Source organism: Lepidothrix coronata, unplaced genomic scaffold (assembly GCF_001604755.1).
Source record: "Lepidothrix coronata isolate B3197 unplaced genomic scaffold, Lepidothrix_coronata-1.0 Scaffold69, whole genome shotgun sequence".
NCBI lineage: Eukaryota > Metazoa > Chordata > Aves > Passeriformes > Pipridae > Lepidothrix > Lepidothrix coronata.
This window is the reverse complement of record NW_016690249.1, coordinates 4310537-4334261: the sequence shown is the minus strand read 5'-3', so window position 1 is coordinate 4334261 and position 23725 is coordinate 4310537. Positions and strand designations below refer to the sequence as shown.

The 23725-nt window shown below is 40.7% G+C and overlaps 1 protein-coding gene across 3 annotated transcripts in view; it reads right to left on the bottom strand.

Moving 5' to 3' along the window:
* CCNA1 (cyclin A1) overlaps positions 1 to 3214 on the bottom strand; it is a 5752-nt gene extending 2538 nt beyond the window's left edge. Inside the window, exons 1-5 of one of the 3 annotated variants that reach the window (XM_017818533.1) lie at positions 3006 to 3214; positions 2752 to 2900; positions 1329 to 1572; positions 971 to 1092; positions 34 to 257 (exon numbers count right to left, since the gene is read on the bottom strand). In XM_017818533.1, coding sequence (XP_017674022.1) covers positions 34 to 257; positions 971 to 1092; positions 1329 to 1572; positions 2752 to 2880 — 719 coding nt within the window. In that variant the 5' untranslated portion in view covers positions 2881 to 2900; positions 3006 to 3214. The remainder of the gene's footprint in view (positions 1 to 33; positions 258 to 970; positions 1093 to 1328; positions 1573 to 2751; positions 2901 to 3005) is intronic. The other 2 variants (XM_017818536.1, XM_017818534.1) reach the window with 2 other exon arrangements.
* Positions 3215 to 23725: the final 20511 nt, after the last annotated feature.

Here is a 23725-nt window from a genome sequence, read left to right as displayed (position 1 = left end):
CCTCACCAAGATTTCAGGAGATGAAATACTTACGCAGCCAGAAGAATCGCTGCTGTTCCTACAAGCTGCAGCTTCCCTCTGAGAACAGACATGCAGGAAAGAAACCTGTCCAGGAAGTTCACAGCCAAGTACAAAGTCTCTGTCCGAAGTTTATACTCTTCCCCTACTTCCACCAGCCAGTCTACCAAGATGGCACGCATTCCTGTTGTGATATCTGGCTGCTTCTTCATGTAATAGGGCTTGGGCCTGAATCTTAGCTGTTTGGAAAGAGTTGAATCAGGATGCTCACCTCAAAGAGAACTATGGACTTCTGAGCTGGTTAACATTCTTTACACTTACACAAAAATGAGCAGCAGTGTTCCACTGTTAATAACTATTACTACTAAGTACAATTATAGTGCTAGTTGTAATAATTACCAGCTAGTGGCATCTCTAGAAAGTGGTATTTCTGCACTGAAGAGATAGAAGCTACTATATTAGCAGCAGAACAGTAAAAGACTTCCTGGACTACAGAGACCCTTTGCCATCAAAAAATTAAATCATTCAGAAGGACCTGAAAATGAACAACTCACATTTTTCCCCCCCTCTTCTTATTAGGAGCCTGCACTTCACTACTCTGACACAAAGGTAGGAAAAACTGCTTCTTATAGCAGGACAGCTGTCAGTGGGGTCATATCAAACTGCTTTAGTATTTTTTTCAGCTTTCTATTCCCATCTGCAAGAATTCTTCATCCCAAAGAGTCGAGATGCTCCAATCACAGGAAATTTCAGGAACACAATAATCCTGAAAGATCTTATCACTGACTATATGCTGCCTTCAGAGATGACTTTTACTATTTGCTTTCTCTCCTCTGTATTTCAGTGGCAGCCTTGGGTTATCCCGGGGCAGCCATACAGCCATACATCTCTGCAATATTGTAGCCCATCACAGGGACCACAAATACCTGTAAGCTTCTTACAAGCCACTCACTTCAGTCTCTCGGAGGTACTGATGGATGTCTTCTGCATACTCTTCCACAGACAGAGTTATGACATCTTCCATGTGATCCTCAGGCTGGGACTGGAAGGATGTGTCCACCACCATAGGAGATCCTAACAGGTAATAGGAAGCAGCAAGACATTTGTGTAAGTAACCTCTTCCTTCACCTCCTCCTGCATCTTCCTATTTTTAGCTCAGAAGTGCTGTGCCTCATGTAGACACAAACAAAGTTACCTTGAAGTCTTATATATGTGACATAAGCTACTCACTACTTTACCAGCCTCACAGTTCATAGCCACCCCATGTGTAGTTGCACTATGGATACCATCTAAGTAGTAACAGGAGTTACCTGAACTCAGATCCAGTAGCAGGTGAATACTGGATGTCATTGCACTAGTATTCAGGTCACACTGGCCTGATTCCAGCTCTTCAGACACTTGGTAGCTGTAGTTTTCTTTATCTTCTGGGTCATCTATGTGGATAGCAAACCCTTGCTTGGATGCCGCGTTGAAAAAGCAGCTGGGCACTTCATCTTTTCCAGATGAAGGGATGGTGTTTTCAGAGCCAGGGAAGCGCTTGGTAACAGCAGCACCCTGAAGCAGAGCACACAATATATGCTGTGGAAGGGCTACTCAGGGAGAAAACAGCAAGTGCCACTTGTTTTCAAAAAGAAAACCACTTTCCTTGCCTAACAGACACCAATAACATAACAGTTCATGGAAAAAGCCACCAGATACAACTGGTGCTTCAGAACTACCACCTATTGCTGTCTTGCTGTGACAGATTCCTCACAGAAAGGGTGAGGTGTAGTGAAAATTAGGAATGGGGGGGGGAAGCAGCCCCACATTCAGTGCCTAACACCAAAGAGAATAAGGGTGCTGCTTGGTTCTAATGGGGCTGGAAAATGCAGTCTGCTCCACATTTAATTCTGGCAAGGAGCAGCTGCAAGTGCAGCAAGTTAACATTACAGAAGTGCTTAGGCATTGCCACAGACTTATGAAGGACTTCACTTGCAAGAAGGCACTTCAAGCAGAGTTGAAAAACTGAAGTCTGAACTTTTGCGCTTAAGCATTGCAATCCCTAGGAGTACAGGCTACAGTGTGACCAAGCTACAGTCCTTCACATTGTCTACTACCAGTAAGCCACAAACTCAGTTAGGGGCTTTATAGAGTCACAACCAAGAAGAGTTTGTGTACATGTACTAGCTGCTATGTTAGATCCTGTAAGTCAGCATGGTAACATTTTCCCTGCCACACCAGCAGACCCCAGGAAGATCCAAGGAACAGAAAAGCCAGATAGACAACCTGCCATGAACTTGAGCTTCTTGAAGGCTCTGGCACCTTGAAGGGAATATGGCCAGCACACAGCAGTGTGGCCATATTACCCACCTTTGGGTAAGCATCAGTGAACAGCCCTTCCTTAAACTACCCACTACACTACAGGTGGTAAATGCTCAAGTCTCCCTTTTTTCCAGGATGAATTATTTACTCAAGAGTAATTCCACGAGGAAGTGCCTGCAAGTTAGGACTGAGCAGGGCTTCTCGGGAAACTCACACTTATATAACTGGAGCCTGAGTCACCTACTCAGCCCGTCATCCCCAGGCCTTCACCTGCAGCCTCGAGAGCCGGTGCGTGCACCGCTCCTGCCGGCGGCAGGGCCCCAGCCCCGGGGCCCGACGGGGACGGGGAGCTCACCCACGCCGGCCCGCGGGGAGGACTGCGGCCTCTCGGCGGGCAGGGAGGGAGACTGTGCCGCCGGCAGCGGGGCTCACCTGGCGGCCGGGCCGCTGCTGCCCGTTCTCCGTCAGCATTCCCAGCACGGCCCGCCCGCCGGTGCTGCGGAGGGCGGCGGGGCACGACTCCCGCCGCCCCGCCCGGCTCTTCTCACCGGTACGACGCATCGCCGCCCCGACGTCGGTACCTTTCGGAGGAGACAAAAAAACCCCACAAAAATAAAATTAAATTGTGGGAGGGGGAATAAAATCCTCTAAACCACCACAAGAGTGACGCCTCGGGCAATGCCTGCCTGCCTGCCTCCCTCCTGTCCGCCCCGCTGCCAGGGAGCCCGCACTGCACCGCACCGCGCTGCCCGGCTCCACTCGGCTCAGCTCCGCTCGCCACTGGCCCACGGAGACCGCCCCCCCGCCCGGCGCCCCTAAATAGGCGGTGGGTGTAGGCGGTGGCTGTTGGCCGCGGCCGGTTGGGAGCCCGGCGGCTCAACCCCCGGCGCGCCGCCCCGCCGGCCCCAGCGGCGGCGGGTCGTCATGGTGACCCCGGCGGGGGCCGCGGTCGCGCCGGGTGCGCTGCGGGACGCGCGGAGGGTGAGGCAAAGGTGTAGAAGCTACAGCGGCGGCTTTGTAAGTTCGACGTCCCTCTTTGATAAACGAAGAGGGAGAAAAATGAGATTATAGTTCATTTAAGCGTGGATTTGACTCCTGTGGCACTTCGATAAAGTCCAAAGCAAGGGACAACTAGTTGCAGAACTGCATGCGGGGCTGTACGGTTACATGTCTGAGCAGTTCTCAGCTGCCAGCCGTCGAAATGCAGAGCTTTATAAACGCAGAGGTTCATCCAGTGCCGTCGAAGTTTTCCACCTGTGATATGGATAATGACACAGGCAGCACGCTTGCTGGATTTGTGGGTAACATGGACTGTGGTGCTGAGAAGGCTGGGAATATGCTGGGGATCAAGATTAGATTTCAGAAATGATCTTGACAAACTAGAAAAATGTTCTGGAGAATCAGGATGCTCCTGAAGCACAAAGGCAAGGTCGAAGCCAATGGCTGCAGAAATGTAGGGTGGGGAACGGCCAAGTAGGGAGCAGCTCCATGAAGAATCAGGAGGTTATAGTGAACCTCAGTCTGAGCATGATTCACCAGGCTTATGGCTATCCTAGCATGAACAAACAGGAATATAGCCTGTGTGGCACATGAGCGCTCTGAAAGTCCACAGTGAAGACAAAAGAGCAAGCAGTACAGCAGATGAAACCTCAGCATGAGATTTAGGTTAGATATCAGAATTGTGATGCCCCAGAAGAGACAGCATGGGAAATTTGGGGATTTCCCTTGTTGCAGATCTGTAAGAGCAAGTTAAAGAGACTTCTGTCAAAACTGTCTATGCCTTGGCAGTGGTGGTACTTCTTGAGGTGCTCTCCAGCGTGCTTGAAATCTGAAATTTGGATATATCAAGCGGGGTCTTATGTCAGAATTGATTTTTGCAGTTCTTGTGATCCAGCCTGTCTTAAGGGCTGTATTTTTTCTTCTCATTTTTCTTAAAAAATAAATATAAGTGACTTCCCCTGACCCCCCAAAAGGAATTTACTATAGGAAGTAAGTGGTATATGTGAAGTTGAAAAACTTTACCTGTGCTTAATCCATTGTCCGTGTCACACTACATTTTTCCTTTTCGGTAGGAGGAGCTTCATGTCCTTACAGCAGCAGGGTTGTAAGCAGGTAGTTATCATAGTGGAGCTGTCACAGCTGCAGGCGTGGGCAAATGCAGGTCAGGGGGACAGAAGATTATGCTGTACTTCTGTGTTCTTCTTCTTTAATTTCTGAACTCCAGCTTTGTACAAGGAATGCTTCACTTGAGGACATTTATTTAAATATTTTCATATGAAGTTTGAATTTCTGAAATAAATCAAGATAGTTTCCAACCACTGAAATTAAACATTAGCTTAAGCGGAACTTTAAATACTCCTTATCCTATTGTTTTGATGGGATTATTAAAAAACGTTGAAGAAATCCTGTGCTGCAATATATGTAGAACCTAGAGCAGTGTAAGAAGGTTAATGTTATTTGAAACAATTTCTAAATGTGTGACTATTCTACATTTTAATTAAAATTTTCAGATTTGATTATATTTTTAAATAAAAAGCTTTTGAAGTTTATATATTTTATGAGGAAGCAAAAATTCCAGTTGCACACTTCTTAGCAATAAAGGAAGAAAAAAATTTAGATTTTTCCATCAAAGCAAAAAATTCCTTTTGCTTCAAATTACAATTTAGAAACATTTCTCTACTTCAGGAATATCGAGACTGGGAGTATCGGGACTCTGATTTCTGTCTCTAATTATATTTTAAGTAGGTGACACTATTCTGACCTTAAATCAATACTAATTGATAGTTTCAAAATCTGCTCTGAAAAGAATGGAAATCATATATTCAACAGTAAAACGTTTAAATATAAAACATAAGGGAATGAGTCAGGAGACTCATTGCCTCAGGACATCTATGAGATGATGGTTCTAGGACTCAGATCCCCAAGAACATACATGTCCCTGAGGCCCTCGTTGCACATCCGTTTGCATTCAGCATGGTCTGGCCTGCTGTGGACAAGGACTGTCCTGCTCCCAGCCACCCATTGCTGCTGCCACCCTTCTGCTGGCAGAAGAATTTGTGTGGTTGTGAGACAAATTAAGGACCTAGTCCACCTGAAAAGTAAAACAGCTGCGACAACAACAACAGCAACATAGTGTTGCTACTGGCAGGGTCGGTCCTCTGAGTTTGGTTTCTAGACAGCTCCATGAACTGTAGGTCCAGCACAAAAGAAATTATGAAACTGCATCAGGAAGGCAGTGGGGGTGGTGCCATCCCTTGTCTTTATAGACCTAGTGCTCCATGACTAAATAATTTTAGGTGCTGTTTAATTTTTCACAATTTTAAAAGTGTTATGCTATTCTTTGTCAGCATTAAAAATAACAGCTTTTCTTTCATTTGGCAGTATCAGAGCTGGTTTTTATTAATTTTCAGTAAAAGCGTCTAGGTATGATACTGAGGTAGATGAAACATTATATAAGTACATATTTTCAGATAAGTAAATACTGTTTGTGAAAACTGCCTGTAGCTTATAAAATTAATCTTACCTTTGCCCAAATCTATATTTCTAACTGCTCAGTCTCTCCATATGGTATTTGTCATGAGGAATGTTAGAATTTGGTAGTTACAGGTGTAACATTTAAGTGCATTCATAGAAAGATCACGTGTCACTACTAGCCAAATGTGTGGATGGAATTTACTTACTGAATTCATCTTCAGTCAGTGACCATCCTTTATATCCAAATGCCAATATTTGTATTCCGTTTAGACATAACTGAAGAACCTTGGCTACCTGACAGATGACTTACTCGTATTTTTATATATGAGCAGTATGGGTATACTCAGTAGTCATACAGTACATTAATGTAACTGAAATGCCTCTCAAATAGCTTTTAATGAGGTTATCTAAGCTCCAGTTTCTCAGGAGCTCTTTGAAACAGCCCAATATAGATTAGTACCTGGGAGAGGCCAGTGAGCTTTGCCAGCCACTACTTTAATTGTAGCAGCAGATCAAATAAAGCTTTGGGCCATTAATCATTTACTTTTGAGCTTCCCTGTATGTGCTTGAGAGGAAACTGAAGCCTTCCTGAAGGGACTCCTTAGGGCTTCTTGCAGTATTCACTGTCTTACTGATGATTTCTAGGAAGACAGAGAAGTCAGAGCAATTCCTGACTTGGTGAGGATGTGATTCTGTGACTCTGGTAAAGACAGTGTTAGAGGGCTCTGTCTTGTGAATCTTTCCTGACTCCTTAGTTCTTTCTCCTTTTTGCAGGTTTTGCTTCAAATGTTGAAATTTCCACCTTTGGTACCTTTTTCAGCTAAAGGGCTGTGGGAGCAGGCACTGGCTCCTGCTTTCCTCTCTGAGGACCACTGTTTATTCCCAGCTTTTACACAGCAAGCTCTGCATAGACTTCAGTTCGCGGATCCCTCTGCCCACAAATCAAACCACTGTCGCCTTCTCTCTTAACCCTTTGAAATATCTTTTGGCCTCTACTGTGTTTTAATCCATAGGCTTTCATCTTGGCCTAAAAAGCTATTGAGCCTGCAGCCTGCAAGTAGCATCTTCACTCGTAATAAAAAAACCATAGTCTTGAGAACATGTGTAAGTATAAGATGAGAAGCAGTTAATGGAGGGCTGTTGCAGCTTCCCAGCCTTGCTTCTCTAAGTCTCATATTGAATTACAACACACTATTCATGAAGAAAAACCCACTCAGACAGGTGAGACACAGAGTTACTTTGGCCAGGTCACATTCAATATTCGGCAACTTTTTCCAAATCAGCATATTAGCAATCACACAGCAGGTCCACGTGTGCCGCAGGCTCTTCTTAGGTCAGCTTTCTTGCAGAGCAACAATGGAAGTCCCCCTGCATAGCAAATTTGATGCACAGCTGCGTAACACCCTGGAAAATGTGCTGTGGGAGCAGTTTTTGAGTTCAGAATGCTTCTAAAAAAGATTATGAAATCTCTTTGACAGCAAGACTTGCCTGGACTCAGTGACCTGCAAGGTCCCATCACAACCTTGTTGTATGGTCCTAAAGTAGCAAAGCAGTGAAGAACACGACTTCTTTTCTTTCACATGGCTATGATTCCTGGGGTTATGAGTAGTCCCCTGACTGCAGAGTGTTTTGATTATCATACCAATAAATTAATTTAATATTATTTGAGAATATGTGGAGTTTATTGTGAGTTTCAGTGTTTTTCTGAACCAGTAGAATCAGAAAAATTATCAAGAAATAACACATTAGTGTTACTAATTAGTGTTCCAGGGCTCAGGAATTGTTGGGCAAGGCATACAGACAAGACTAAGAAAAGTCTTGGTTGAGCCACCAACTCTCCACATATATTTGGTAGATCACTTTATATTTATTCTGTCTGTACTGGATATTTAGCGTAGACCCAAACTAGCACTCAAGTCGAAGCTTACCTAATATTCTTCTGCATGAAAGTCCACAGTGAACAGTGAGTTTGGACAACTCTGTAGCCGAACATGAAAAAGCTCTGTGCACCCAAGCACCTAACAGAAAGGATAACATGTCGCTGGTAGTGGTCAGTCACAGACACAGTCTGTATTGCGTGGCTTGTGATAGTGCATTAAAAAGGGCCAGAAAATGTACACTACCATGCAGTTCAGTCATCTCTACTGTGCTGTTGTTAGTACAGCTCTGACCTGATCCCTGCTGCAGCTCAGGCTCATGGCAGATTGTTCTTTTCAACAGTTTGTGAGCATAATCCAAAGGTAAACATGGCCAGTTTTTCTGAGGCTGTATTCCTAAGCATAGAAGACATGGTCTGAGGGTAAGAATTATCTCTGTGCAGCACCTTCCAGAAACTCAAAAAAGGCCATAACTGAAGGAGGTTGTCAGGATGCAATCAAATCAGTAATCTGCTACCTGTTTTCCTCTCATCTTTTTGTGTTTTTCCTTTTGCCCTTCCTTAACTTTTCCAAATGCCCTTACCTTTACAACGTTACACTTGCCCAAATGAAAAAGTAGAAGAAAACCAGACCTATAATTTATTCTGTTGCCTTCACAGACAAAATGTGGGCAAAAACATAAAGGAAGAAATACTGTTTAATAAATTAGAGTTTTAAAACACTAAATTGCTTTTCTAAAATATTTTAGGAAAGTTAGAAAAATGTTCTGAGTCCTAGAAGATAGAAGATATATTGAGATGTCCATAACTTTTTTTTTTCCTAACACTTAATCTAAACTTAATAGTGCAGGTTGTACTGATTATCTAGTGTTAATTGGTATCATTTAAATAGGGCTACATGTATGCTTGTCAGCTGAGGCTATGTATAATATTTACCTGTAATTTAAAACATGTAAAAGAAAGTAGCTTCTTCCAATGGACATATTTCTTTAAACTGTACGTTTCCCCTTTAAGCTGCTTCTGTGAATGATATCTACATGACTTTAATTTGTAATGCATCAGTATTCCTTATGCTTCTTTAGAAAAATACTTTATATTTTCCTTTCAGAACCATATAGTGATCAAATTTGCTCTTGTAAATTTGCCAGTGTTCTCTGTTAAGGTTAACTAGGTTTCATGCACTAAACCTTTTAGTTATACAAAAGAAAACAAACTAACATAAAAAATATTTTATATAGTGGGCAAAATTATTATTTCTCTGTGTGTATTAGAGCTATGCTTTCATACAAACTTTTGTGTATTTTTAAATATACTGACTTTCTAAGATCAATTAGCTCCAAGGCTTAGCGTTAAAGTTTTCTTCCTGAACAGAGGCCTAAATTAATAACTTTTCCTCATTACCTGTATGATAGCAGATTATCAAATCCGAGAGCTGAAATTTAGCTGGAAAGTGAAATAAGTGATTTTCCTGAAGAAAAAGCCATCAGTCAGTGGGAATGGTTCATATTGCTTGGCTTGCAGGATCAATCAAGCAGTTCATTTTGTTACATGGAGTGCTATGAGACAATTTCTAATTCTTGCTGTACTGCATACCACTTATATTAAATGTAAAGTGAGCATGAGATTGAGCAATAAATGTAGAACCTTAGTAAGTAGAATGTTCTTGAAAATCCATTCTGTAGAACAGCCCAGAGACAACCATGTGAAGCTGGTGTAAGAAGAGCTATGATGATCCCAGATCAGCCCTCAAAAGCAGATGTTCCCCAGATGTTGAACATGTTCAGAGTTACAGTACCCAGTCTGTGTTCTTGGCAAATGCTTTGCAAGGTGAGATGTGAGATTTAATTGTATCGTCCACATACTCATTCGCCACTTGCTATAGAAAACAGAAATCATCTGATGAAGTCCCAGGGTGTCTATGTAAAGAAGGGAAGCAGCGACATATCCTACATCCCAGACAGAGCCATAAGCATCTTGTTCCCTGTACAGCAGGAGAATGCTTGCCCCTGTGCTTGCAGCTGTGTTGTGCATGCTGTGGTTGATGCTGGGAGAAGCCTGATGCACTCTGCATCGTTATGGTCCCCTGACCTTGGGGCATAGCCTGTCTGCAAATCCCATGGCCCTATTGCTTGATAATAAAGGGACCCTTGAGCAACAATCCTTTGCTGCTGTGTCTCATGTTTGATAATAGGCAGAGCTCACCTTAAGGAGCTACCGAAGTGTCACAGAGCACCATCCAATGTCCATAGCAGGGAAGCAAAGCCTAAAACCTTAAGCAGCTGCAAGATTTTTTTTCTTTGGGATTGTAACAATCCTAATGAGAAAACTATTGTGCATCAAAGAGTTAGTGATCCATGTAGAGTGCCAACGTGAGCAGGCATAGGCCAGTGCTGTGCTGCACTGTCGTGCAAGTACAGCTTGTCCTTCAAGCTGGGCCATGGTAACAGAGGAGCCCGCAGGCAGCTCGCAGGCTGTGTTGCTGATTACACCGCCTGTGTGGCCTTTTCTTGTTCTTAAAGAGGAGCAGCAAGCTCTCATGTAAACATGTGGTTGTTTGACAATAGATATGACGAATACAATATTTTTTTTATAAGAAAATTCTAGAAGAGGACTCAAAACCAAAATGTCAGGGAACTTTTCTGTGGATAGGATCCATACATGCCCTGAGCAGACGTCTGTCTGATGCTGCACAACTCAGGGCTCCCAGTACCTGAAGGGGTGTAAGATTATTTGTATTCTTTCTCTTTGTTGGGTTAGCTCCAGAAAATGGTATTTTACACAACAGCTTATGGAGACTCAGTACCTTTCTTACTGGGATCATAAGATACACTAGCCTTGTACTAGAGGGTATCAGCAGAATAGCTTGAAGTTGACCCCAAAAATGTTTCTGAATCAAGTGGTATAACAGGTGACAAATACTGCTCCAAACGTTTCCAGCTTTGGGGTTGCTTCTCCACAGCAGTCTTGGGCTGCTCCTGCTAGCTTTGTGACTATGTAGGATGCCCAGCACCACTGCAGTTACTCCCATTTCACCCAGAAGTACAAGAAAATGAGATTTTTCAATATCAGAACAGTGATAGAATATAAACTATACCCTTTAGTGCCGTATTTGAAGGAAAACACCAAGCTTAAAATCAAACATTTCTGCTGTCCTTATTTTATTCCCTTACAAGCTTCTCTGTATCATAAAGCAGATGATAGTATGCTTTAGCCCTGTCCATGTTTTAAATTAATATCCTTCACTGAACATTATTATCTCAACTCTGCTTTTCATTTCAGAACAACACAGGAAAACACCCATAACTTTGACAGAACCTTGAAACAGTACTGCATAATTCAGAAATAGACATTTCTGAATTCTTCAAATCACTCTCTTTAATAACCATCTAGCTCCACTGCCAGGTCCTTTAGCCCGATATTGCTGAAGTGCATGCTGAAATGCCCTTGTTGTGTACTAGGTCTGTCTCAGTCAGGCCCCTAATTTATGGTCCCTATTCTCATGGTATCTGTTACTCAGCTGTGATGGACAGCTACTGTTCATTTCTACTCACAGTTGAAAAGTTTCGAAAAGAACTCGTTCTGACTTCATGATTCTGTGGAAGTTGGCTCTTGGGCACTGTTTCTCAGGTTACAAATCACAGACTTGTTCTCAGAGTGCAGCATCTGGACAGAAAGCCAATTGGATCCTTGGCTGCATGAAGAGCAGTGTGGCCAGCAGGTCGAGGGAGGTGATTCTACCCCCCTGCTCTGGTGAGAACCCACCTGGAGTGCTGCATCCAACTCTGGGATCCCCTGCACAGAAAGGACGTTGATCTGTTAGAGCTAATCCAGAGGAGGGCCACCAAGTTGATCAAAGGGTTGGAGCACCTCTCCTATGAGGACAGGCTGAGAGAATTAAAATTGTTCAGCCTGGAAAAGAGAAGGCCCTGGGGTGACCTAATTGTGACCTTCCAGCACCTGAAGGGAACTTACAGGACAGATGGAGCAAGACTATTTACAAGAGCATGTAGTGACAGGACAAGGAAGAATGGATGCAAATTGCAGGAGAGTAGGTTTAGATTAGATACTAGGAAAAAAATTCTTTACTATGCAGATGATGAGACACTGGAACAGGTTGCCCAGGCAAGTTGTGGGTGCCTTAACTGTGGAGGTGTTCAAGGCCAGGCTGGATGGAGCACTGAGCAACCTGGTCTAGTGAAAGGTGTCCCTGCCCATGGCAGGGGAGTTGGAACAGGATAATCTTCAAGGTCTCCTTCCAAACCAAACCATTCTGTGATTCTATGATTAAAAGAACAGTTAATTTGTTGATATCAGTTCTTCTTGTTTGTGTTACTAATTAAAATGTAGTGGCCTGTATGCATATAAAGCAGATGAGTTTTGCTTGTGTGACTAATTGAAGATCAGCTATCTGTAACAAAGTTGAGGCAAAATTTATAGCAATAGCAACAGTAATCTTGGGAAATATTTTTTATCTTTGTTGTTTGGAAAAGTAGGTGCAATGATTAACATCTGTAGTGTTGTGAAGGCAAAGGCTATTCATGAAGGCCTCAGCTCAGCAGAGCTCTGAAGTACCAGTGTAAATGCTGTATGTTAGATGTTGACAGTGGTGACTTCTTTGTGATTTTGCACAAGATCAAATTTATGCTGAAAAACTTTGCTACAGCTAAACTAAAGGATGTGAGCAGAACTGGTCATTATAATTGTCTGAAACCATTTTAATATTTTCCTTAATAGAATAGCAGTTTGATATGGGATTTCCTTTTCGACTTACAATAGAAAGAATTCAAACACTAAAACTTTCAGATCTTATCTTTCAGTAATTTAGCTTTTTTGATATTTCAAGAATTTATTTCAAATTGAAAGTCTCTGTTGAAGGCATGTACAATCTCTGAACAAAATCAATGCATATTTTGGTTTTGGATGAAATTATCAAAATTACAACTATTTATCAGAGTGAATCTTGACAAGTAACTGTTGCTTTGTGTGAAATATTCAGCATTGTGGAGTCTGACAATGTTTTATCTAAACTGGAAGAGAAGTTGTCCTCTGAACTCTGTTCATTACATGTTAAGTACATGATTTCATGCCACTGCATGGATGAGAGAGTAGACAGAGGATGGCTTAACAGAGCCATTGCCTGGTAGATTCATGTCGCTGGCACTCATTCCCCTTCTTCCTCTAGAAGGCAGTGATTAGATGCATCAAAACTGTCAGATGAGCTCCTTAAGACATCAAGCCATCGGTGTGGATTCCATAACCTGTGAAGCAAATAGGCTGAACTGTACTGATCATACCTGAAGTACTGCAGTGTCTCTGTTTTCAAAATAAGAAAATGTAAATATATATGGCCGCTTGCAGCAATGCACTGTTTGTCCTGAACTGTATACCAGGATTATTAGCCTTATGGCCAGGACAGTGTATTGAAAGAGGAAACGAAAGTAGCCAAATTATTCCATTACTTGGATAGTTCCCCTGCACTTTTTCTTTGGTTTAACTGGAATAGTGTATGGTTTCTCCACAGTGTAGTGGAGAAATTTTAGTGGGCCCTTGATTATTTAAGTAAATTAGTTAATGATGCTTGCTCATTGCAATTACACTTTATCTGAACTCTACTGTTTCAAGTCACCTATAATGTCTCTGTGTTCATAATCACAATGTATTCATAATGTTTGTAGTAGATGTATGGTACATCACTGCTTATGTATGTGCACAGCAGCTGCTGTTTAATGTAGTTGAGCTCACACATTCTTATTGCTTACTGCATGCTTTGCTAGTGATAAATGATAGCCATTTTTCTCTACCACAGCCAAGAACAGAGATTAAAACTGTAGATACCAATCTGATCTCACAGGTCACAGCTTGTCTGTGGAACCCGTTTTATGTTGTAACTGATAGCAGTAAAAGGTCTTTCATCAACCTTGTTTATTTATGTCTGTGATTCACAGTGATGATGATTTATAGAGCACCTGTAATTGCAAGTGTATACCTCTCACGAAAATGCAATGCAGAGCTGCAAAAAATGACCCTGTGGGAGGGAGAGGTATTAAAAGACTAGTATGAATAAAAAAAATCCAAACAGTGTGAATAAAGAAATCCAAACAATAGGATAATCCAATTATTAAATATAGAGCAGATCTGTATATAAAGAGTGGAGATGGGTAATTAGGAGGGGAAAATAGAGGACTGGAAAATTCAGCACTTCTATTTTACATTGTTTAAAATTTTAAAAGCCTATTGACGTAGTCATATCTGCTCTTTAGCTTGCTTACATTAATCTTGGCTACATCTTGGACATCTGAGAAGCTTTGAGATCATAGAGTTTGGATTTCCAAATTCAGTCTAGTGGAGAATAACTCCATAATGTAGAAAACACAATGATTTCAGTAGGGAAAACCAAAGTCTGCATACAAAAAAGAGGTTGAAAGTGTAGCAAAGGATGCAGAACAGAATAAATGCTAAAAAAAAAAGGGGGGGGAGGTTTTTATTAAAAAAAAAGTGTGTTACAGAAAGAGATTTAAATATCTTAACATCTAACTAAGCAGAAGACTGAAAGATGACAGGATTGCATTAGGATTCCCCTGGGAAGAAGATACCAAGCCTGAAAAGCCCATTTATTTTAGCAGACATGGAGATAATAAGATTCAGTGATAGGTACCTGAAAACAGTCAGATTCCAATTAGATATAAAGCAAATGTTTGTAACGTGACCCATTACAGCAAGCTCCCAGGGGAAAGCAGGGTGTCTTTCAAGGTTTTCAGTATGCCTTTACTGAAGATGTACATTATATTAAAAATATACATGCTACCAGACTGTATACTGGAGTAACTGAGGAAAAACAGATTTTGGTATGCTAATAGGTAAGAAGATCAATGTGATGATCTAACAGACCTTTTGGCCTCTAAGATCAAAACAAGTCTTCTCTGAAAATTAGTTCCTGTAGAGCTATGTGTGGACTGTAGCATCACGGACTAAGTGACTCCATAAGCCTTCGCCTGCATGTTTTTCTTTACCTAATTTCCTACACTGGAAGCAGGTCTTTCCTTGGAAAACATAGTAAGAGAACTGCAAACTCTTTCCTCCCTTTTTACTCTATACAGTCAAGAGATTGGTGTCTGTTCTTCTGTCCTTCAGATGCTGCCTTCTCTGTTTTCATCCTTCCCTACTTGCCTCCCCAGAAGCCACACATGTCCTGTTCTTGGGTAGTTAATGAGCATCCATAGGTTGACTCTAAAGCCCGTGGAAACTTTACCTCTGATACCCTCCTGAAAAGAGATAGACATCTGAGAAATGAGCAAACTATAGCCATTTTAGAAAAGTCTTTATGTGTTAAACAGCTCAGGACTGTAAGAATTCATTTGTTAGCCAGAAAAAAATTATTTCTGTTTATCTCTAGTTCACAGACTACCACTGGGGTACTGATAAGATAGTGAGAAATAAATGCCTTTCTTGAAATAGAATATGCTATCAGAGACAGTGCTTATAGAACTCCCATTTACTGAATTTAGATCTCCTTTTAATGTCTGGCATATGTATTCAGTCTCTCTTGTTTTATTTTTTTATACTTGCTTAGTGACAAGAGAGTAGAGCGTTTTTATTTTTTTACCAGCGTTTTAGGGTTTCAGATCTTATTTTTGGACAGAAATGCATGGTGGCCCTTTTCCAGCATATATTTGTGCACTGCAGAGAGCTTTGTACCTGATTCTTGCAATGATCTCAGCACTAGGATGATGGAGACATGGGATCCCACTGTTTTGGGGTGAATAAGGAGCCTTTGGAGCCAGATATATCAAAACAGGACATGAAGGTCACTGTTTTCTGCTTCTCCTATAATTACTGTCTCTTTGTAGTTCATTTAATCTCAGTATTCCTTTTGGAACATGGTAATTACGTTTCTGCCTGCAAATGTCTGTCATGGCAGATCAGCCCCAGCAGGTAAGGCCAGTTCCTCTCTGTAGCAGTCCTGCTCAAGCACCATAAGGACATTCCTCTTCCCCAGGGTCCCTCCCCAGCACATGCTGCCAGTGTGGTTATTTGGCAGTCCCTGAGTAGGCTCTTTCACCAGAGACCATCAGAACATGGTTCTGGATGCCACTGAGTATCTTTAATATGTGCAGACATTTTCCTTTCAGGGAAACTGAGGCTTCTCAACATCTGGCTGGAAATGTCCAGAAAGACTTCTCCTCTGCTGCGTGGGAGACTTTCAGCTCCAGTTTCTGTATACATAACATGCAGGGGATCAGGTCCTCCTCTTCTTATGTGATGCTCTTTCTCAGATGCTGCTTATGAAATGTATTAGTAAAACAGTCATAATCTGGAGAAATTGAGAGAGCTAAACAGATTTCCAAATTTGCTGGAAATTAGGACTTTTTGAAATGTCTTTCTTGCCTCAAGACACAATTTTATTTTCTAATGAAATGAGGTTTTCACATAGAAATCAATATGCAAAACTTATTTTAAAATTTTGATAATGTAATTTCATATCTTTTTAATGTTGATTTTTGTCATAAAATACCTATTGTAGTATGTAATGGGCACTATCACAAGCAAGCATACTGAATATACATAGAGGAAATATTCTTGTTATTTTAATTTTGCTCTAGAATCATGAAGATAAACTACTACTTTGTGGTTGGACAGCATACCTTCTCTAGATTCCCTGTGCACTGAAATGAATCAACTTGAGATATGATATTAAAAAAAAAAAATTCAATCAGTAAAATGTATTAACTTTTACTGATTTAAAAAATTTAACATTCCCTCTGTTCTGTAGCGCTACTATTCCTGATTGTTATGAAACACTTAAAAATTAATAAATAAAAATGCATAAAGTCAAATATGAAGGAGTTTCTAAGTTTTCTGAAATTAAAATATTCCAAAATGAAATATATGGAGAAAGTTGTATAGGAATTTTCATTGAAGTAGTAGTCCTTACTGGACTGCTGTCCTTTCAGCCTGGCATTTCAGCCAGTTTTCAATCTGCCTCCCTGTCACTTTTATCTAATCCACACTTTGCATGTGACAGAGTTGACATTTCTTATATCATCACAATAGATGCTGAAGGCTGCATAGATATGGCATATATCACATCTCCTTCTCCTAGGCTCAAGTTTTTAAATACACCTGTGATTTCTGTCCTAAGGCATTGTAATAACCTATCTATGTAGTCTTTTAGTACAAAAGGGGTTCCCAAAACTCAAAAGCAGTTGGAAGTGTTATTGTACAAAGTGCTAAAGGATTTGTAAGTATTGAACATGGCACTTCATAGTAGAGAATAGTATGTTTCTTCAGAGCCAATAAATATATTTTTTGTTCAATGACTATATAAATAATACTTCTTTCAGAAAGTCAGGTTGAGGTTTTAAAATGTAATATAAAGCTCTTAAAAGAATATGAAAATAGGTAAGAATAAGAATAGATTACTAAGTACATGACAGTCTTCCTAGCAGATCTGTGATTCATCTAGTTGAACAGCCTACCTCAGGCAAGGCCTAACACTTTATTATTCAGAAAAATACAAAATCCTTTCAAGTGCACATTATGTGAATACAGAAAGCTGCATCCTCAGTATATTCCAGATTTCTGGTCCTGATAGTGATCAGTGGCATATTAATAATAAATTTTTATTGTAACCTAGATATGGAAAGTGTAGTATGTCTTGCTTGAAAAATTGTCTTCTCTTGATTACACATGTGAAATGTATGTTCTCTTGTAAGTTAAGGGCGCATCTCATTTTAAACTTGGAGCCTAAAAACTGAAAAACTGAGTCAGTCTCAGGAGGTGCCTTTCTCCCTCCTTTGGCTATAAACAGGTTATGTGAGATGAACACAATCTCTTGTGATTATTTCGTATCTAGAAACATAAATGTCTAATTTTTTCAAAGTCTAAAAACTCTCAGTCTGTGATATCTGATGGCAGTAAGTAATACATACTCAGTATTTAGAAACAATACTATTATCAGTTTCCCATGTGGGAATGTTTTGGGCTCATTTCTGCTTATATTGACGTCTGGTTTTGTCTTCGGCTTCAGCTGGAGTCCATTCAAGCCTTTCATGCTCTTTATACATTTTAACAGGTGAAAGACTATTGCTGCTTTCTTCTAAAACCTGGAAAAGGGCACTAATAGCTTGCTCTGTGTTCCCAGAAAGTCCAGCATCCCTGTATTTGAACACCACAAAAGATTTGGCAGTGTTTTCCCTCTAACCCATAATTAGTTAATGGAGTCAGGTTGCTTGTTACAAGTACAACACTGACATCTTTTAGACATTCACATGTAGCCATCCAAGACTTATTGCATCGTTCAGAGAAATGTCAGAGTCATGCTGAGGGTGTAATTAACTATTTTTTGGTTTTGTTTATTGCCATTAAAAAGTTGTGCTCAAGATGTGCTCAGACATGGGGGGAGGGGCAGGAGGTAGAAATCCTCTCAAAATATTAATTACAGATTTTATTAAAAGCATCCAGAAGACTTGAAGCATAACCAAGTGAATAATCATTGTTCTCTCACTGTAGGAGAAGGGAGAAGAAAGAGTTCCAGTGGCAGGGAGCTTAGTCTCTTTTGACAAGAAGGGAAACACAGACCTCCTAATTAACAGTGCAGTTAAGGAGGGGTGAGCAGCTTGTTGCCAAACATAACCCCAGGGAAAACTGTAACTGCTGTAATCAAGGGAGTTATTTACCCAGTCAATAAAAACAGACTGAAACAAACGACATGACCATGAAGAACTGTGGTTTAAGAACAGGAAGTTACCAAGGAAGCTGGCTGCTGGCAGGTGGTTCTCCCTCAGTCTGGAGTAGCACGGGGTGATGCAGGTATTGGACTGAGGGTTTGCTGTGTTGTATGTGCAGTGATAGGCACTGAGCTTGGATTTCATCCTTGTGAAATAAGAGAAAGACAAACTTTCGTCATGTCCACACACTGTGAATATCCAAAGTGAAATGATGGACCAAAAACTCCTCAGCTGTTGATCCAAGTCAACTTCCTGGCTACTGGGTGTTGAACTGGGCTGCACTGTTTTGGATTTTGTAAGGAATCTCAGGAGATTGGTGTCTTCATCTAACAGTGACTGGAGACAAAATGAGGTTTTCCATTCATTGCAGCATTTATTGGATTAGGAATTCATTAAACAGCTGGTTAGCCATTCACAACCTTGATATCATCTTTCAGAGCACCCTAGAAAGGAATTTCACAAATCTCAATCCAAAAGTGATTTGGCATGCCTCAAAAAAGCAAAACAATACTGTTTATGCTTTGGCTGACATTTAGGATACCTCTAAATGCTCCAGATTTAGAGCTTCCTGGTCTATCCTGGGCCCCTCAATGCTAAGTAACTCAATGTCAGTGTCAGGTCCAGTCCTATATGCACCGCATGGCATGAGCCATTGATAATAGCTACTATGGGTTTGCTTTTTTTCCCCTCCCTCTCCATATTAGATTACACAGAACATCTGCCATAGCCTCATGTAATAGTCCATAGGCTCTGGCCTACATTGCTGATGTCCTGATGTCTTGATATCACATGGATCAGTGACAAAAGGTGGTTAAAATAAAGCAGTGGCTACATATTTGAAGAATACTGAATACTGCCGATCGGGGTACCAGTAAAATCTTAGTGCATATAAACGTTTTTTTCTTAGCTTCAGAAATATTAATGTATTGAACCTTACAACCAGGTCCAGGTAATACGTGGTCAGATTTTGTCAGACTCTTTGCTACTCCTTCTACAGATGAAGAGGGCTCTGATAAGGAGAAAGCGGTTGAGTAAGTCAGACTACTGGGATCAACAGAAATTTTAAGGACTTGGTCTGACATACCATAGCTTTCCTCTAAAACTGCTTTTTTAATTATCTTTGATGTAATCTTCTCAACTTGTGCTAGCAAGAAAGCCAGCCAGTATTTTTTGTAAAAAACAACATAAAGGTGATTGTGCAATTGAAATGATTTCCAGTTTTTGGATGTCTAAGTACATGTGTCCACTCTGAAGTCAACTGCTTTTTTATTCAGGGTGTCATTTCTACACAACTCCTGGTGGACACAAAGGATCAGGTTCCAAGCAGATTCCCCATCAGGCAAGACACTTGCGAGAATACTTGTGCACACCCACAAGGTGTGAGTGATTGGTCTGATAACTACTCATTCCTCTCTTGTTTGCACAGGTTTAGCAACTACCTGGTTACACCAATGCAAATGAGTGGAGGATGGCACCCATCAGATGTGAGAGACCTAATTTTCTCATCCCCACAAGGGTTAAGTGAAAGCAAACAATGGAAACAACTAGATTTATAGTTGCAGAAAAAACATTGAAGGCAAATGAAAGATCTGACTCAGCTGGAAAATCTGCCCTTAAGTCCTTCAGTAAACTCTTCTGGTTTTTCACTTTCCTAGAAAATAACTGGAGGCAAGGTTCCTAGGTACCAGGGGCAATGACAGAGCAATTACAGTGTCTCTCTGTGCTCCCTGTGCCACAAATTTTAACATTGCATAATGCTTGTCATAAAGGCTGTCTCCCATGAGGCCTGGCTGTTAATGGGTGTTTGCTCACAGGGCTGGGGGATCCACAGTTGCCAGACTTACCATACAGCTTTGCCTACTGACTCTAACATGCCTCAGCTGCACATGCCACAGGCGTTCTTGCAGCATGGAGAATCGGAGATTAGAGGGAAATAGAGGGAAACATCTTATCTGCATAAAACCATAGGAATGGCTATCAGGAGATAGGTCCAGTTGAGCTGGGTGTTCTGTTACCATTATTTAGGCTTTCTGTGAAGCAAATACTGGGTAAGAGACAACTTTAACATTGTGTAATGCACATAGCTTTTAATTGCAGCATGGTAGCAATGGCACCTGCTCACAGCACACATCAATCTTGTCTATAACTACCCACATCATTGCAGAACACAGTTACAACTGTCTCCTAAAAGTATATTATTTTGTTGAGTGATGAATGGCATTTGATATATTACCTATGATCAACACCCATTATGGCAAAGCTCATTAAATTTTTGACAAATCTAGTGTTGACAGCACTTTAATTTTGTTTTATTGCTTCCTTTTATCTCCACAATTTCTGTCTCTGGTTTACAGTTAATAATGAAAGACAGCAGAACTGCACTGTGCTTGAGAATCAGAAAAATAAGTATTCATCTTTTAAAAAGTCCCCGATTTAGGCCATAGGAACAGCAGGTACTAAACAATGTGCTCATTGAGAAGGTGATTAAAGTTTAATAAAACTGTCAAGTGAAATAACCAATCTCCTTGCAAAACACTCTCTTTGCCAGGTGCTTGGATTTTAGATGTTAAAAAATTCTCTTTCAATAGTCTGTTTAAATATGTAGCAGACTAATGTTGTGACTGCCAAGACACAATTCATTTTTTTGCATGATCTGTTGAGACTTGCAAATAAAAAAGACTGCTAAAACGATATATTCAGAAGCCACTAAAACAAGTGGTTCACGGAATAAATGCACTATTAATTAATTGATAAAAACATTCCTATCTCTTGCAGTCCAAATTAGGCTTTAGAGCCTGGTCTTTCACCCTTGTCTTCACAGAAGAGGATTGAATTCTCCACCCATCTGGTCATCTGTAAATATCCAAACTGTGTCACTATCTGTCTGACTTGATGGAGCTTTCTAGCATTTTTTCCATATCCATATGATTATACAAAATCCAAGGCAGTAAGAAATCAAACACATACGTATGCATATAAAATCTATAGTTCCTAAAATCTATAGTCCCTATAACCATCTGAAACAACCTTTCATCATAGAACTCTATTAAACTTTAGAAATTGGTTGTTGTTAGTGGATTACTAATTATTAATCATTTTGCTATGCAGTACCTCAGGTAACATTTTAAGATTTTTTTTTACAAGTTGTATTCTCTGTAGAGCTGTAGGTGAGTTAATGCAAAATGATTCATGAATGACGTATTCCTGTGATTCTGCCTAATGTATCAGTGTGAGCACCATATGTCAAATCTTTCCTCTGTGTTCTCCAGTGGCCTCTCTGAAGAAAACAGGTCAAACAACAAACTGAGTTCCTTGAAAGTAAGGATGTTCCCAAGGGATTCAGAGTTACTTTAACGAGAGCATCACCTCGCCTCTCACAAGTTTTGCAGTGCACAGTGCACTGGGCCTCTGACTCAGGGACAGCTCTGGCCAATGGAAGAGAGAGACCTCAAATAACAAGGAAACAATTACACCCCAGCACTGCCCTGATTTACAAAGGCAACGTGGCTCTCAGGAAGACAAGCTTTGTTGGGTGCAACAAAGCTGCAATACCATGGAAATACCTCTGGAAATACCATGTGGCCTCAACTGAGAGGGGAGAAATGTCCCACTGAAGAAATCTGTCTGTGCAGCTCCCAGCAGAGCAGGCTCCTGCTTTTCCCTGATATCAGAAGCAGCCAGAAATACCCACCCAGCCAGATGCTTGCTACATAGGAAATTAAAAGAAGAGCTAAATCTACAATGGCTTATGTATCTCGGTGCTATCTGAGACATCCTGTCCTCTCCCTTTATTCTTCCCAGTGATGACTCCTTTCCCTTGCAACTTATTTTAAATTATATTGGAAGGCTCTTGGGAAGAGGGTGAATGTCCCTCTGTCTGTATTAGCTCAACTTTATGTGTGAATTTTGTGTTGCTGGTGCAAGTACTGCTACGGTTAATACACACACATATAAAAGAGCTCTCTTAATAGGACAACATTGACTTCCCCTGCAAAAGTTCAAAACAAAGATAGCAAAATATGCAAAATTATCAGGTCATATGCATGTATAACATTTTTAATTACCCCATACTTTTTCTGTGCTTGTGACAAGATGAGTGAATTTATATAAAGCTTTGATTAGTACTGGATGGTGAGAACTGGAAAGCTTTATGAAAACACACATTTACAATTTTATCTGGAGGCACCTAAAGAAAATGAGATAAACTTAATATTTTTTCTTCCCTTGTGCTTGGCTTTTCAATAATACTACCAACATATATTGTACAATGCACAGCATTATGTATAGAAACTCACTGCAAAGTAAGGACATTAGAAAAATAAGATATGCTATATTTAAAGAAATATAATTTTGTTTCTTTATGCTTTTGACAATGAATTTGAAAAGAGTGTGCATAGCCTCTGAGTAAGGAACATGCATGACTTTTTCAGTGCACAAAAATCACGCTTTGTAGCAAGATCCATATTAACTGATATGCCTGGCATTTCACTGAATGCATTGCCAAAGTGTTTCACTGAGGGGGAACCCTGCTACCTGAAGCGGGGCTACCAGAGAGATCCATTCCTCTAGTCAACATCCAGGGTTTGAATCTGCTGCCTGGTAGCATAGATCAAGACTGTGGCATTATCCTTTTTTCTTTTCTGGCCTGATCAAAAAAAATCCATCAAAAAACCAAGAAGGTATACTGAGATAAAACAAGTATTTTCAGGGAGTTGCATTTATTTTATTTCATAACAAAGGAATTTTTTTTCTGAGAACTTGTTTTAAGACCATTGAAAAGCCTGGGAAATGACAGCCTAGGTTCATAAAATTGTTAGTGCTGGTGGTAACAATGCTGAGGTAATAAGTGACCCAAGCTAAGATGGGGGAGGCTTCATGCCTGATGTCTCCTTAACTAAGGGAATGTGAACCCTGTCCCCTTTTTGTCTTAATCACTTTATAGATTGCTCCCAGTCACCTCAGCTCCAGAGCAGTGGCCAGGGTAGACCTCTATAAAAATGTCTTCAAGTAGAAAAATTAAAGTGTAAATGGAATATGACATTGGATAATGTAGTAATTTCATTTTTGGAGTAAAGGGAAAAATACCTTCTTGACAAGAAACTTCAATCTAATGATCTAGGCCACCAAGGGCTCTATATTCATTTTGATTTTTGTATGTTAAACAACTCTTTCTGAAAAAGCTATATTTAGAAAAAGTGGGGATTTTTATGCTCAGGGTGCTATCTAAACCTGGAGCAGTTACCCTTTAATTCTTGATCTGCATTGTCTCATAGGCCTAGAATAGTTCTCAAGCCCCCATAGGGCAGAGTGTGCTAAGGAGATTATTTGA